We start from the raw sequence: 16,861 nt of genomic DNA, 5'->3' as shown, positions 1-16,861 counted from the left end.
GTTGTTGTTTTTATTTATTTTTTAAAGCTACTTTTATACTACTCTTACTAGAGATTCAAAGTATTTTACAAGATCAAACGCAGTACAATGAATGGTCATAAAACAACACACAAATGACAGATGCTAATTAAAAACGGGAAAATCAAAGGCAACCAGATGGGGTGAGGAGAAACCGGTTTAGCCAAAAGCTTAATGGAAGCATTAGCTTTTACAACTGCTTAATAATCTCAAGAAAAAGCACTTGGGCTCTATCTATAAGGCATAGAAAACCTGATATTCTATCCTGCTGTGGGGATGGATCCAACAACCTTGTTGCCTGGATCTCGCTCAGTGCTGTCCGTAGAGAAACTAAATGGAAGAGAAGCTACTCCGTCACCTAACTTGAGGGAAAATGCCATTTTTACTCCATTAGCTATGCTGGCTGGGGGAGATGGGAGATGGAATCCAACATCATCTGGAGGCACCACATTGGCTAACCCTTCCCTACTGGAAGTACCCCACAGGTACTTTTCCAATTCAGGTACCAAACTACCTTAAGCTTCCCTGCGGTGAACAGAACTAGTCCCTGCACACACAAAAAACTAGCTTTGCAAGGAGAAGGTTTTCATCTAACCTTCTTTCCAACATGTTCAATTTCAACACAAAGTGTCCCCCATTTTCTTTTTCACAACACTTGAAGCAGCAATTTGAAAAAAGCAAAAATGATCACACACACACACACACACACACACACACACACACACACACCAATCCTGGTAATATATACCAGGCAGAGACACATTCAGAAGAGAGAAGGGAGGGGGCAGAGGAAGGAAAAACCTGGCAGAGCAGTTTTAAAATTCTTGCACAGGCGAAACCAGGCCGTCTTGGCATTTGCTGTGTACACAACTTGGTGCCTGCCGCCTTTCAGGTTTGCTTGGAGAGGTCAGGTCAGGTAATGGCATATTCACGGCAAACATCCCAGATCTTTAAAGCTAACACTACTCCACTTAGCCTGGCACGGCTCAGTCCCTTGCAGGCTTGCCCTCTCTCCCCACATCGATGCCTACTCAGAAATGTCTAAGTAAACAACTGTGTGCGAGGGGCTAATATTTGGGAAGCATTTCCAAACTGCTCTCTCTCTCTCTATCAACTTTCTGCTGAATTCCAATGCTGGGGAAAACAGTAAAACCGAAGGTGGGGGCACACATGCGAGAGGGAGGGAGGGAGGGAGGGAGGGAGGGAGGGAGGGAAGGAAGGAAGGAAGGAAGGAAGGAAGGAAGGAAGGAAGGAAGGAAGGAAGGAAGGAAGGAAGAAAGAAAGAAAGAAAGAAAGAAAGAAAGAAAGAAAGAAAGAAAGAAAGAAAAGGGCTACTATGGAAAACTACAGGACATTCCTTAGAGCTCTCTTGCCCAGTGCAAAACAGGAGCTGTTGTGCAGGGGCACCTTCTGAAAAATGATCTAGGTTTTCTATGAAATCCACAGCCCTCTCTTACAGGCACTTCCTAGAAATCATAAAGCAACAGCAGCTGCAAGTAACGTCTGATCCGGGCGGGTCAACAAACAGGAATTTTCCAGCTTGGCTGGCTGGGATGTTCACGTGAGAAGCAGCGCTGGAGGCACGTGGAATGTCAGGACAGGAAGTGCTGGGCACTTTGAATGCTGCGTGGTCCTCCTTAAGGACAGCTGCATCAAAACACGCCAGGTGGTAAGGCAGAGGGATTAAGACCTGTCTCCCAAATCAGGTAAAAAAATCCCATCGAGTCCCAACATTGCAGGAACACAGAAGCTGCATTTTTCACAACTCAGGCTATTTCTCCACCTAGCTCAAACACTGCAGGATTGGAAAACTAGTAACCTCCATAGGCTGCTAGAGCCCAGCTCCCATCATCCTTGACCACTGACCACACTGGCTGGGGCTTGTAGAAGTCCAACCATGTATGAAAGGCCCCCAGTCCCTGGTTTACTGTGAGTGGCAGACAAAAACGGTCTTTTGCATCGCTAGCTGCCTGGTCCTTTTGTTGATGATGCATTACTTGCTTTCACAAACAGGGCATGGAATCCCAGCATTATGTATTGCAGAAGCACACCGCCTCCGAATGAGGATGCTCCTTTCAGTGAAAATAGTTGAAAGCCGGTAATAATGTCACCCTCTCCTGTCCTCTCGAAGACCATAAATATATTAAGATCACGAGATGCAAAACCAGGAAGCCTTCAGTTCAAATTTCTACCCCTGCTCAAGTTCTTTGGTAGCTGTATGCAAGCCACCAATAAATAGTTTAGGGATACCTGGCCTGCCTTATAGGGCTGGTGCAAGACAGGGGTGAGGAACATGTGGGGCGCACCATGGGTTGTTGGACTACATCATCTCTGACCATCACCCATGCTGGCTGGCTGGGGCTGATGGGGAATCCACCAACATTTGGAAGGCTGGCTAGAGGGACGAATGGTCTGCACTGGTGTAAGACGGTAGCTTCACAGATTGTTATCTTCTCTGCAAAACCTAGCCACAATGGCTCACAATGGAAAGGCACAAATGCAGTTTTTCCTTCCCAAGAGAACACAAGACATGTTGTGCATCCTGTCCCGCTAACAGTTTCCAATGTGGATGAATAGGAGCCCTTGGGATTCCAAACAGGAAGACTTGGACTTTTTATCCATGCAGTGAAACCAATGCCTGAACCTGAGCCCAAGCAGGTTCGCACACGACGTTCGTACACGACAGTAAACATTTTTTGGCACCTGCCAAAATCTAGGTCCTTTCCCCAGTTGGAACATGCATAGGATTTGAACGGACTCTGTGTGCGCTATGCTGTTTTAAACTGTGTTGGTGTAGAAAGCCTTGTGCAACTTGAGACCAGAATACCAGTTGTTCCCTGTGTTATGGAAGTCCGCCTCGCCTATAGCTATCAGGAATGCAGCTCCACTGTACCATTTTCATCGCCTGCTAAAAACATTTTTGTTCGGATACCCAGATATGTAGAATCCTGATGCGTCGTTATTTCATTGCCATTTTTAGTTTTTTGAACGTTTTAAACAGTTGTTACAAATAATTTTATTGCTTTATTCTTTTCGTAAACTGCTTTGAAGCTTGTTTGTATATAAATTTTATGAAATAAGTAAACCAGACATCATGCATTTAATGTTCCCAGCCCTAAAAGGTGCTGCACCTCCTCTATAGCAAAGATTTGGCAAGCTTCATCGCTTTTGACTTCCAGACATCTTTCTAAACCAGACATCAGGCCTATGCAGCTATTTAAAATTTTCTTGAGAGGCCAGTCCTTTTAAAGATAGTTCTGTACTGCATTTTTTAAAAAAAATGTTGCTATACAGTACACCATGGGTAGGGAAACTAAGGCCTGGGGGCCGGATCTGGCCCAATCGCCTTCTAAATCTGGCCTGCAGACGGTCCGGGAATCAGCGGTTTTTACATGAGTAGAATGTGTCCTTTTATTTAAAATGCATCTCTGGGTTATTTGTGGGGCATAGGAATGCATTCATATTTTTTTCCAAAATACAGTCCGGCCCCCCACAAGGTCTAAGGGACAGTGGACCGGGCCCCTGCTGAAAAAGTTTGCTGACCCCTGCTATACACCATCCTGATGTTTTGCAATAGGGCATTGTATAAATGGTTCAGTGTTGGTTTTTATATGTGCAAATGTTTTAACTGATTCATATATGTAACGGTTTTATTATATTGTAATTCATTTTGGGAGTTCTCATTTAAAAAGCATTTATAAATGAAATTAACACTAGCACATAGGTAACGGCTGATATTGAGTTTGCTATCCACTGTGCTCCTCTTTACTAGCACACACAAGAAACGAATCCCAATCCACTTGAACCTAGGATCATGGTTTGGTTTGGCTCCCAACAAACCATGGTTTGTTCTTAATTGACTGCTCATGGCTTACTGGCTCTAAATAGTTTGGATAACAGGCTAAGTACTAGCAGGAAGGAGCAAAGTGGTCAGAACTGATTTACTGGGCCAGTGACCCAGTAAGGGTCCCAGTAAGTGCAAGGAAATTTATTCCTGTCCACACACATCTGAAATAGATCTTGGACGTCAGATTCTGGGTTGTGTGATATGTATTCAGCTCCTACTTGCAACCCTAATTTAATTATTCTCACTGCAGAGGACATAAATAGCTTTGTTTATCTGCTGCTCCCCACCCTCCTACCCCACCCCTTCCTTCATACAGCTTCTAGGCGTATTACACAGCCAAGAAACAGGGAGAGCCCACAGCAAACCCAGGGGTCACGTCGAAGCCCTCAAAAAGAGCTGACAAACAGGCTGTCTCCGTTCCACACCCAGTTCATCTGACATTTCCAGTCTCTGCTGAACAGTGTTGTTTCCTAGTCACCTTGTTTAAAAACAAAAGCAGGCCGCCCAAAGCGTTATGGGTAGGCAAGCCAGCTTATTCAAAGGGAGAAGGCGAGCACAAGCTATTTCACACCATCTGATTAAAATAGCACGCCCTTTTGGATCAAAGCCAAGAGCACGGGCTTCCCTGCCTCAGAATGGCATTCACCTGTGTCAGCAAATCTTAAGCTTGAAATGGCATGCTACGTGAGACAAGGGGGTGCCACCAAAATAGTGTCCCCAGGTTGAGGCTCCCTCCTTCTCCACGCAGGTTTGCATCACTTGTAGGGGAATGGTGATGTAAATGAGGGTCCTGGGGTGGGGCTGGGGGAGAAAAAAAGCACAGGGTCTTGAGGCAAGGCCCACCACCCCAGTAACACCAACCTAGGGGATAGTGGCTGGCTTGCTCAGTGTACAAGCAGGGAGGAACAGAGGGACCAAGACTGGCATGCTTGCAGGAAACTATTAACTTTGTTTTACTGCTATGTGCAAACTGGGCCAGTAAATAAAGTGTATAGAGAGATTTAATCATGTGAGACAGATGTTAAGCTTCAAACACAGTATTGCAGCAATAATGCTTCAAGCTACTAGCTGCAACCCTGAAAACTTAAAGCACCTGTAATGGCATCAGCTTCCATGGGCTAGAGTCAAATGCAGGAAAGATTATTGAATGATCTGTGTGCACACAGTTATGCAGGTATACAAACAGGTATGCAGGCATACAAGCAGAAGTTTGTATGGAAATCGTATGGAAATTGCTGGGCAGGAAATTGTAAGCTGTGAGGTCAGAAGGAAATGATGCATAAAAAGTATAGATTGTGCTAACTACATTAAATCTTAAATGAATATAAAGAGCTTATATGCATGCAAAGGGCTGGTGATGCACATTTTATTGTAATTATCTGTATGTTTTATATATATCTTTTAATTCTATTACTGTTTAATTGCTTCTTAATGACTGCTTTTTCTACATTTTAGGCTGCTTCTATTTTATATGTAAGCTGCCTTGAGTCGCTGTCTGGGAAAAATGCAGGATGTAAATAAATATAGTATGTAAAATAAGCACACTGGCTCATTCACAAAGCGATGTTGACGTTAACACAAACATCCTGGCCTGGCACTGCACTGAGAAGCTGAATCAAACGCCCACAGTGAAATTAAAAGCTTGGTTATCTCTGTTTAAGACCAGAAATTGTGTGAAGAAAATGAAACTTGCAGCATGATGATGGCACAACAGTGGGGCGGCATAGGAGGATATCTCAAACCCAGGGATGCAATTTGCCAGCAGCATCCCTGTGTTTCACACACACAATATATTTTCTCGGCACTAAAGTGGCTAAAACTAAGAGAAGCTCCTTCTCCCAACCTTTAGGCTTCAGAAGTATATTGAATCCTGCAAGGAGCGTGGCCTGCACCCCTCACAAGGGACACCTAGGAATCAAATCTAGGGATCGGATGGGTTGAAGGAGGTTCAAGCCTTGAACTGCCTGAATTCTGGCATTGCGGTGAGCTATGTTGTAACGGAAGTGAATCTAGGCAAGTCTCACATCTCTGCACTCTTCCCCAGTCACTCTCCTAACATGCCCATGAGTTTTTGCTTCCAATTTCAACTAACCACACTTCAGTACTGCATCCAAACTTCAAACTGTGGCTAACTGTAACTATGTCTTGCTCCAACAGGTTAGCTTCATTTGAAGCTGGCTTCGTTCAAAGAAACCAAGTTAAAAATAGCCACAGTTTGTTAAGTATGGACATGATGAGCTACAGGGTTAATTAAAAATGGAACTGAAAGCTTGTACATTCTTCCTTGAGCCTGCGGTCTAGGAGGAGAACAAAAAGCTCACCAAGGCTCATTCGCGTCACAACAACCCATCGTTTACTGTGACACCCAAACACTGTCAGTGGTTCGTCCACTGTGGAACACTTAAGCTTTGCAGAGGATTCTGGCAAGTATCCTACAGTGAACCCTGGTTCACACACAATGACTAGGCCCAAACAGACTGGGCAGTCACCTTCACAAGAGGTATGAGTGTACATCCAGGAAGATGATAGCAAAAGGAAACTTCTTCACTACTACCATGGTTTCAGAGAGCTGTGTAACCCCAGGATTCACAAACACAGTTTGAATAGCAATGCGTTGGGGAGTTTCAACATAGCTGGGAAATCCTTGCTTACTTGAAGCACATCCTGCAGAGTTGTCTTTCTCCTACAACCATGAAAACCAACAGATTCCTCAGATCACCATTCCATGTGAAACGAACCAGAAATCAGTCTGGTTTCCAAGAACGGTCAAACACTTAATTCAGCGTTTCTCTAACTTGGTTCCCCAGCTGTTGTTCGACTACAGCTCCCATCATCCCTGACCACTGGTCCTGCTACCTAGGGATGATGGGAGTTGTAGCCCAACAACAGCTGGGAGGAACTATGTTTGAGAAACACTAATTCATTCATAACACTCTCTTAGCCAGTTACTGGAAATGGCAGGTGGATCCACCACCAACCCCGGCCAAAAAATTAGAATAAAATGAAATCCAGCTCTCCAGTGATAAAAGCCATCACACTAGAAGGAATTCAAAGCTCCTGTGCAGTATTAATGAAGCTCAGCTGTTTCAAAAAGTAGTCTGACCCCTGCAATGAAGGAATTGCAGCTAAAGAATCCCTATCAGATAGCCATCAATTAGAACAGTTTAGGTGCTATAGGCATATAATGAGTGAATTAATGAGTGAATAGTAATACTACTAATAATGTTGGCAGCCCCAGTTCCCACCCTGGAATTCCCAGTGAGGAGAAAGTTGGTCTCATAGAATTATAGAGTTGGAAGGGACCCCAAGGGTCATCCAGTCCAACCCCCAGCAACGCAGGAGTCCCAGCTAAAGCATCCATGAGAGATAGCCATCGACCCTCTGCTTAAAAGCCTCCAAGGAAGGAGAGTCCACCACCTCCTGAGGGAGACACTTCCACTGTTGAACAGCTCTTACTGTCAGAAAGTTTTTCCGTATGCCTAGTCAGAATCTCCTTTCTTGTAACTGAAAGCCACTGGTTCGAGTCCTACCCTCCAGATCAGGAGAAAACAAGCATGCTCCCTCTTCTGTGTCCCCTCTCAGCCTCTGCTGTCTAGGAATGATGAATGCTAACCCACAACCACACAGGGTTCTCCCTGAGATAATGGTTATAAAATGCTATATTATAGGTATAAGGGTTTGGACCTGTTTTCATCAGGGATGGCGCGAATGGCACTTGGGTGAAACGGACGTATTTTGCTAAGCTCAGCTGGGGATGTTTTTGCCTGTTAAAGCTGTCCAAGCCTCCTCCCTCCCTCAAAAAGAATGAAGCAATTGCGAAAAAGAATCTGCTTGGATTGTTTTTGCGCTCCTGGACGGGGTCAACCGAGGTGACCAAGTTTCAGCTTGCCAGCCTCTGGGCTCTGTCATTCCAGGCTAACAGACGGAGGAAGCAGGTTGCCAAGTTATTTCTAAACATGCCCAGCTGAGAGCACAAGGGGACAGGTGTTGAGAAGAGTAGAGCAAGTGGCAGTGAAGTTCGAGGGGGAGAGAAAGCAGAGAATAGCAGCACCGAAAGAATGCTTACTTGGGCATGAGCATCTTGTTTTTCTCATAGAAGAGCCGAAGGTCTTGAGGGCTGCTTGCCTGTGAAGGAGTGGGAGAAAGAGGAGAAGGGTGATCAGCAAATTCATACAGCCATCTGGAACCCTATCTATCTATCTATCATCTATCTATCATCTATCTGTCTATCATCTATCTATCTATCTATATCGCACAAGCAATCTCTTTTTTTTAAAAAACATGTAACAAGCTTTATTAATAGTCTTCCAATACATTACATATATATAGTACATCTCTTAAAGTAAATTGAAATTTCAATCATGTACACAAAAAAAGAGAAAAAAACCCATATACTTATCTTTTCTTACATAATTATGAACCTTAAGCTTCAGCTGTATTTATGCTACTTTTTATGCGATTATTAACAAAAAATATTAAAAAGACTTTGGACTTCGTCAATTCCCATTGTATGATTTTATTCTAATAGTGAATGTACCTACCATTATCAATCTATTCTTTATATATTCTCTAATACAGTTTTACAGCAATTCGTACCGTTGCTCTTTCTCATATATTTCTTTATCCAAGGTCAATTAAATGATGCCATAGACGAAAAACCTCTGGTATATTTTTGTACATATCTCTTTTATTTATCATATCCGATCTCAATTCTCCAAAAGCCTGGTTCTTCTGCGGCTAAAGCAGTGTCATCTCCAAACACAACTGGGGAGGAACTCAGATGTTTACAGAGGTGCACAATCACACACATGCTAAAAAAATTTTTTTAGCGAAAAACCCTCAATGGTGCAATCTCCTACCACCAAAGAATAAAGTGCTCAGTAAGGACTTAACATGGTTACTTGGCAAAGGATGCAGAGTGTCTATTGGGATAGGGGGAAATGAAAGGAGAATTAGCTGGGCTACAGCCCAGAACGGGCTCTTTGCACATTAACGTTCTGTTGTTATACTGAATCTTTCCTTTAAAAAATTATAAGCCCCCAAATTTTATCATCTGAGGGCTGCCTCAAGTTAAAACTGTGCTCTAAAAGAAGCGGCACCTTGGAAGGATGTGTAAATTATGAAAATCAAGCATATATTTGCATGTTTAGTTGCATCCAGGTACACTAGTGGCCAAAATTGTGGAAACCTTTTGAAAAAAGTGTATTTCCGAGGTTTGATGGCTCATAACACGATTGGCTCTCTAAACCATGGGTAGGCACACTAATGCCCGGGGGCCAGATATGGCCCAATCACCTTCTAAATCCAGCCCTGAGAAAAATTATTTATTTAAAATGCACCTCTGGGTTATTTGTGGGGCATAGGAATTCATTCATCTCTCCCCCCCCAAAAAAAAATAGTCTAGCCCCCCACAAGGTCTGAGGTACAGTGGACCGCCCCCCTGCTGAAAAAGTTTGCTGACCCCTGCTCTAAACACTCATGCTCATTGGCTACATTCAAATGAAGGAAACCTATTGCAAATCAACCCAAGCAAGTTGTGCTTCCTTTTTCTGGTTATTTGGCTCTAACTTTTAACAGAAAACAGATAATTGAAGAAACTTTGTTGCATTACATTCTTCATTAAATTATCTTTCCATTGATATATAATTTCATGGTAGTACTCCAAAAAAGTGGTGTTATGAGCCATCAAACCTCAGAAATATGCTTTTTCCAAAAGGTTTCCACAATTTTGGCCTCTAGTGTACATTCTGCTAATGGCATGTGGAGGAGGGCAGGAAAAGAGTAAGGAAAGCCCTGAAGTCCAGCCACTAGAAATCCACTTTGACCCTGCACCAGACATAATTCACATACTTGGACTTTACAGCCCTGAGGACTAGGAGCTTCTGTTCTTTTAAAAAAAGGAATCCTTTGGATGCCAAATGCTGAAACCAAAGCTAAATTTCCCCAGGGTGAATTCCAAAACATACATATCCCAGATACTTTTAGTGATACTTTTTATTTTTAATTGTTATTTTTGTGGTGCCCTTGGAAGTTTACCGAGAGGTAGTATATTAATTAGTCTACAGTTATTACTTAAAATAAGCACATTCATTGTTTTACACTGCTGCTGCCATGCTAGCGTCCCTGTTCATTTTTACAATTAAAAATGCATTATTATTATTCATTAAATTTATATACAGCCCTTCATCCGAGGATATCAGGGTGGTTTACAATATAACAACAAAAAATGAAGTGGGGAGCTTTGGCAGTGGTGAGTAAAACTTTAGTAAGGTCTACAGGGGGTCAGGGTCAAGGAAATGGGTAAATTAAAAACAGATAAAAATAAGTAAGCTAAATCCTATAAATCTCGTACAGTACTTCATTTTTAAAAAATTAAACTACAAAAGGCCCCAAACACTTTCTTACAAAAACATGACAGCAAAAAAGGGGAAGCATAAATATACCAGCTCTAGAAGACAAGAGGATTAACTGACCAAGAGCCACATGTGAAAAGGGGATAATAGTTGATGTTAAAAATACAATTCACCAGGACACAATCTTCCTCCATGCCCAGAATATTGCCCCCTTGGCAGGTATCACTATCGCCAAGTGCAGCCTGAGCCAGGGACCCCAAACACCACCTTTTTTCAAAACAAGATGCTCTTCAGTGAAGCTAAAATGCTTACAAACCAAAAAGGAGATTGAGAGAGAGTTCAAAACACAAAATGAGGGGCAGGAGGAGAAAGAAAACAGGTGGAAGCTGTTGCTGCTGCAACCAAGCCAGAGACTGGCTGGGCAGCTGGCCCCACAATAATAGCAGCAAATGCTTGTAAAGTGTTCACCCAACACCACAGAACAGCACCCACCATTACAAAACATGACCTGAGCCGCTTGGCTGGGTGAGACAGAAGCTAAAGCTCAATTAAGGAAAGCCTGAAGGATGGGACAGTCAGTTCAATTGCATGATCTCACTCTCTTCCACTCCTCTCACAAGTGGGTTCTCTCCTCCAACTCCAGGTTGCAAAAACCACACATTGTCACGAAGTTCAAAATATGGCAACTTATGCTTAGTGCTAACCCCCAAATCCAGTGCAGGGAATTGGAGGCAATCACCACTGCCAAGAGTCATTGCGTCTGCAATCCTAAAGCACACTTACTAGAGGGTAAGCCCCATTCAATATAGTGGAATTTGCTTCTGGAGTAAACCTGGACTGTGCTGTGACAGTCCATGCACTAGGGATGGACTACAACTCCCATCATCCCTGACCATTGGCCATAATGATTGGGGCTGATGGGAGTTAGGAGCCCAACAGCATGTGCAGGTTTCTCATCCCTGCTCCAAACCCTAGTTTGGAAGTTAATGCTATCTTAAGTTTGCCCAACTCAGATGGTCACTGCAAAAAACTACGGTTATTGCAACCAAGAAACAGAAGAACAAATCCGCAAGAGGGGAGCAGGAGGCAGGCTGTGTAAAAATCCTGGCATTGCTTTGAAGGATTTTCCAAACTGATCCTGAGTTGTGTACTGAGGATATCAGAGGATAGCAGAGTTAAGGCAGCCCTGTTTAGGGAAGTTTTTAATGTTCAATGTTTTATCATATTTTAAATATTCTGTTGGTAGCCGCCGAGAGTGGCTGGGGAAACCCAGCCAGATGGGCGGGGTATAAATAATAAATTATCTATTATTATTATTATTATTCATCTCCAGTCAGCCCTGAAATTCAAGAAGTAGCCCTGGGTGAACCCACAGGTCTTAGCATAACTTGCCTCACAGGTTTATTCAGAGAATAAAAATAGATTACATTTTCCTGAGGTTATTGGAGAGAGGGATATAAATTAAATAAATTTCAAAATGAAAGGCAAGCTTTAGGGGCAAGACAGATTAATTTCTTCTGTCTCTCTGTACATACTCCAGTATTTCCAACTCCTGCACCCTAATATGCCAGGGTTGGCCAGTCATAACTGCAAAACCAGTGATATTAAGGAGTCAGTGTGTAAGACAAGAAACATGGCTTATATGTTTACACAAATATTAGAATGAGTATATTAACTATGCTTCCGCTCCTCATCGTCATTAAAAAGCCCTTCAGTGGCATGCTTTTTTTGGAGGGGGGCAGGGTCGGGAATTGAATTAACAACTCAATAAACTGTCATACAATCTGTTTACAAGGATTATGGATCCCATTAATCTCATCCCTCTGTTAGGGTCCATTGTTTTAATTTAGAGACACTGGTGAGCACAAAAAGCTCCTTAAAATTAAAATAAAATGACCTGTCAGACATCTGGCTATTATTTAGGATGTGGGGGGCGGGGGAGGTAAATCTGCTGGGTGTCACGCAGCACAAGTATGGAAGTGTGTTCCTTTTTTAAAAAAAAGGGGGGGGGACCATGCTACACATTATAACCTAGCAGACTATGTTCTTTTCTCTCTTCCCATTAATGTGGAATCTATGTGTGCCCTTTGCTGTCACCGCTTCACATTGTCAGCTGCCAACAGAGCATGGAAACACCCAACCTGATGCCATTAAATAAAGAGTAACTGGGTGGATGCAGATGTTACAGGGAGAGCAGGAGGATATGGCTCATGGAGACCATTTTCAGTAGCAGCCATGGTACTTGGTCCAGTATACCTGAAGGAGCATCTCCACCCCCATCATCCTGCCCGGACACTGAGGTCCAGCTCCAAGGGCCTTCTGGCGGTTCCCTCCCTGCGAGAAGTGAGGTTACAGGGAACCAGGCAGGACCTTCTCGGTAGTGGTGCCCTGTGGAACACCCTCTCATCAGATGTCAAGGAAATAAGCATCTGACTTTTAGAAGACATCTGAAGGCAGCCCTGTTTAGGGAAATTTTTAATGTTTGATGTTTTATCATGTTTTTAATATTCTGGGGAAACCCAGCCAGATGGATGAGGTATAAACAATTTATTATTATTATTATTATTATTATTATTATTATTATTATTATTATTATTATTATTGAAGTGAGGTACTTCTTTCAACTGTTGATTATCAGTCGTGAGAACCTCTCCTGTACTTAAAATGTCACAGTTGGCTGAGCCTTGCTTGGGAGAGAGAAGGGACAAGGGAAGGGGCACATTTATTCTAGTTGATTTAAAATTTGGTTCTTAAAGAGAGATGGACTGTCAGCTCACATCCATTCAGATGGAAAAATACTCCCAGCAGGTTTCATATGTGTTGGAAGTATAAAGACAGCTGCAACTCGCCCCTCACAACTTACAGGACAGTCTTTCAAAAAGCCAGGCACGCCCTTGCAATAGTTTTGCAAAGGCCATGCTGCCGCCGTTCCCACATCCCCGATAACTGGATCCTCGTGCACACATATTGCACCTGCCAGACATCACTGCAAGGCACCAGGAAGCCTTGTGCCAGCTCAAATGCAAGGAGAACCAATTGAGAGCAAGGAATCTATATCTCGTTACAGAGGGTGCTGGATGTAACGAGATACAAATATATTTCCCTATTGATCCTTAAGATTGGGAGGGGAGAATTTCAAAAAGGGATTTTTGCCGGTTCTCCCTCGAGAACTTAAGGAAAGCCCTGCTTGCTCGCAGTCTTAAAGTACATCTACTGCAGCTTCCCATTTCAAAGGAAATCTTGGCTAAGCCAGGAGTCACCAACCATTTTGGACTATGGGCCCATTTTGAATTTTGAGAGTGAGCTGGGGGTGCCAGTCACAAAATGGCTGCCATGGCGAAGCATGGCATAATTTAAAAATTAGAGGGATAGCCACCCCTGACAACCTTAGGCTTAACATGGAAAATCAGCTATATGTAGCTGGTCCTGGCTACTGAGATATCACACAAACTGTTGTCATAACAGAAAGCATTCCTCAGCACCAGGGAAAATATACAAGGCGCCACAGAAATTACTTAGAAAGTAAATGCACATTTTCTTCCATAACTTTCTTTCTAGGAGAGATAGAGACTTTTGTCAAAATGAAAGATCAAGAGTCTGAGGTACTGGTCCAGGAACAACGTGGTGCTGGGTTGGTGACTTGTGGGCTAAGCAGTGTTTCCAAGAAGCTTTAGTAAACCTCCACCCCACTGCCACCATCTGTTTGTCCCCCAACACCTGTTAACTGAAGGGACACAGTCTCTCAATCTGGTTCTTTTTTGCTTTGCTCCCGTGATCAACTGACCATCGTTGCTGAACTTTTTAGACAACCATTTTCAACGGGCTGCTGGATTAACTTGTTTCAAACCCTTTTATTAGCTGCCAAGATCGCTGCTTTCCACTGTGGGGTCAGAACAATTACTCCTATAATCAAGAGTGGCTAATTAAGCGATGAGAGATTGCCAAAAATGGACAAGGTTCTGGGCAAGATCTGGACAGAAGAAACAGACGGGGATCTTTCTACATGACAAAGCTCAAGCATTATATAAAAGCTCAGGAAAGGCATAATATACAAAATAACTTTATAAAGGAAACAACTGAAGTTTATGCCCATAATATTTTACCCCCCCCTTTTTTTTTTTAGCCAAGGCAGACTCTCAATGTATTATTACTATTCTGGAATGATAAATAAATTATTCCGGAATGATAAATCAAGATGATGAATCCGGATGTGCCTTTCTCAGAATAATGAGTGTTTTGTGCTTTTCAGTGTCCATTGTGGGGTCTCCTTCTTTTTTTTAAAAAAAGAATATTTTTGTGTATGAATGTTTGCATAAAAGTAAGTAATAAAATATAACCATATGAAGAAGCAAACTGAGGACGTTCAGGAGCATGCAAACCTATCAGCTTTGCATTATCATTGCCCCCTTTACTTCACTCTCACTGCTTCTTTGCACAGAATCTAGAGTTGGCCCAACTCTGCACCCTTTCTGTTTTCTGTTTTGTCTAATCAGCACAACTCCAGACACCAACTGTGTTGACACAGATTGAAGGATTATCAACCCACGGGCCTACACCTACTCCAAATGCCCTGGGCAAAAAGGAAGGCCAGCGATGGACAAATGCAGCAATGCGTAAACATAAAGCAGCTTAACAGTAGAAAAAATGACCTGTGATAACAAGAACCATCGTGTGTTATATTCACACGGAGCTCTTCCAAGAGCTCACCAAGGATGGTGCACAGTGGAGGCTGTGGGGGCCACTCACCTATCAACCTCATTCTACCCTCAGCTAGCCCCCACCTGCTTGCCCTTTTTCTTATAAGCAGTTCAAGGGGACAGGACTGCTTATCAGTTTCCTCTTGCTCAGTTTCAGCATTGTCCTTGTAGAACTCAGCAGGGAGAAGGATGAGGCCAAAGCTGGAGTTAGTTGGGTCAGGCCTCAACTACGGTTGGTCTCCCTGGCTTTCCGTCCCAATCGGCACCAGTCGCCATTACCTGAACATACTGAGCTGGTGTAGCAAGTGCGATTAAGTGTACGAACCAGGAAGTCTCTAGGTGTAAATCTCGCCTTAGAAAGGAGAGAAAGGAAGTCACTGATCTACGAAAGGAAAGTCCTCAAAAAGTGGTCTGGCTGGAAGTTGCATCACCACTTAGCATGGGCCTAATTAATCTGGTTCTCCCAAATTAATTATTATATCAGACCCGAAGGTCCCAGACACCTCTCGGTTATTATTAAAAATCACGCCCACATGAAAACTCCAATTCTAGTTTCTCAAGGCTGGAAGAGAACTGCTGTTGTGCAAGTCAAAACATCTTCAAGATCTGCAAAAACCTGACTGCACTACTTTATTATGTTTTTAAAAAGAATATTTGTTTAGGAAGACCTTTGAAGATCTCCTGTTATCTTTAGAATGCTCCAGGGGGCCCTTGCAACTCATTTTACTACTTAATTAACAAAAACAATTGAAGAAAAGCCACACAAAATCCCACTTCCTCCTCTCCCTCCTGCTCCGGATGACCTCTCTCACGATCAAGATATAAAGAGCAATCCCGGGGCAGGGTGGAGCCAGGAATGGTAGGAGGCAGCACATTTAAATATGTACACCCCAAGCATCTTTGTAAAACCTGGGGTTTTACAGACAAGGAGACTAGAAAAGTTAAGTCTTGTTTGTGATCACTATTTGAGCTTTGCCCACCACAAAAAAGGAGCATTGGGGGGAAATCATCTAAGAGAGGAAGCAGCTTTTTAAAAAGTACTGAATGTTATAACGTGGTTGCCACCATGCTAGATTTTCTAGAAAGCTTGCCAAATCAGTTTTATCCTTCCTAGCCAGGTCCTTTCTGTCTATGGCAATCATACTGGCAGCTGGTATCACTCGCTTGCTTGCTGAAGCAGAAACTTTGGGAGGTCCACAAATCTTAGCTGGCCTTGGGATCCAGCCAAAATGTATGCTTGCCACACACACAGCCTGCAGACAAAGGGGCAAAGGATGTGCTCGATGTTACGCCATGCTCAAAGCTTGAAGCGATGGGGAGCAAGAAGCCCCTGCCCTCCTCAGCTGGGGTACTAGAAGGCAGGGGGAAAGATGGCTCATCCCTCTTGCACAGAGTCTCAAAAAACACAACAGGTAGTTTTGATGCTCTTTCCAAGTGCTTAGGACACCATCAGGCAGATTTCCTGCTCTTCTCCATGCTCGGCAGTACAGCAATTCTCCCTGAGGTTGAACTTGCCATGCTCAAAAGAATACTTGCACACCCTTGATTATTCTCTACACCCATTCTTAAGTCTCTCAGAGCAGAATGGGTAACACTTCCTGGTTAACTATCCCTCATGCGGTGATAAGAGGTAGCTGGTAAAGTCAGCTACAGTATGCAAGCATAAAGCTGAGCATAATCTGATTGCAAAATCAAGCATTGCCTTTCAAAAACATCCAGAACACAATGGGCAGATTGTTAGGCAGACCTTGGTGGAACAGCCCAAAACCTTTTGCTGCAGAGACAGAAAAGCCAATGGCACATGAACACACAGACACAGACACAAGGGTCAAAGCCAGTCAAGTTATTTTGGCAACTGAGGCGAAGATTCACAAGTGCCTCTCCCACTTCCTGGCAGTAAAAATAAATTCAAGCAACGATCATCCAAAATCAACTGCCTAAGGCAG

The 16,861-nt window shown here is 43.2% G+C and overlaps 2 protein-coding genes across 2 annotated transcripts in view; both read right to left on the bottom strand.

Moving 5' to 3' along the window:
* The window catches only part of MMP17 (matrix metallopeptidase 17), a 273,972-nt gene that overhangs the window by 6,116 nt on the left and 250,995 nt on the right, over positions 1-16,861 (bottom strand). The window lies entirely within an intron of this gene.
* The window catches only part of ULK1 (unc-51 like autophagy activating kinase 1), a 109,547-nt gene that overhangs the window by 41,933 nt on the left and 50,753 nt on the right, over positions 1-16,861 (bottom strand). The window contains exon 9 of the mRNA XM_081174747.1: positions 7,932-7,990. Within this exon, the coding sequence (XP_081030873.1) occupies positions 7,932-7,990 (59 nt within the window). The remainder of the gene's footprint in view (positions 1-7,931; positions 7,991-16,861) is intronic.

Source organism: Podarcis bocagei (genome assembly GCF_964188305.1).
Source record: "Podarcis bocagei genome assembly, chromosome: 16".
NCBI classification, from domain to species: Eukaryota; Metazoa; Chordata; class Lepidosauria; order Squamata; family Lacertidae; genus Podarcis; species Podarcis bocagei.
The sequence above is the reverse complement of the archived record's forward strand: the minus strand, read 5'-3'. Positions and strand labels throughout refer to the sequence as shown.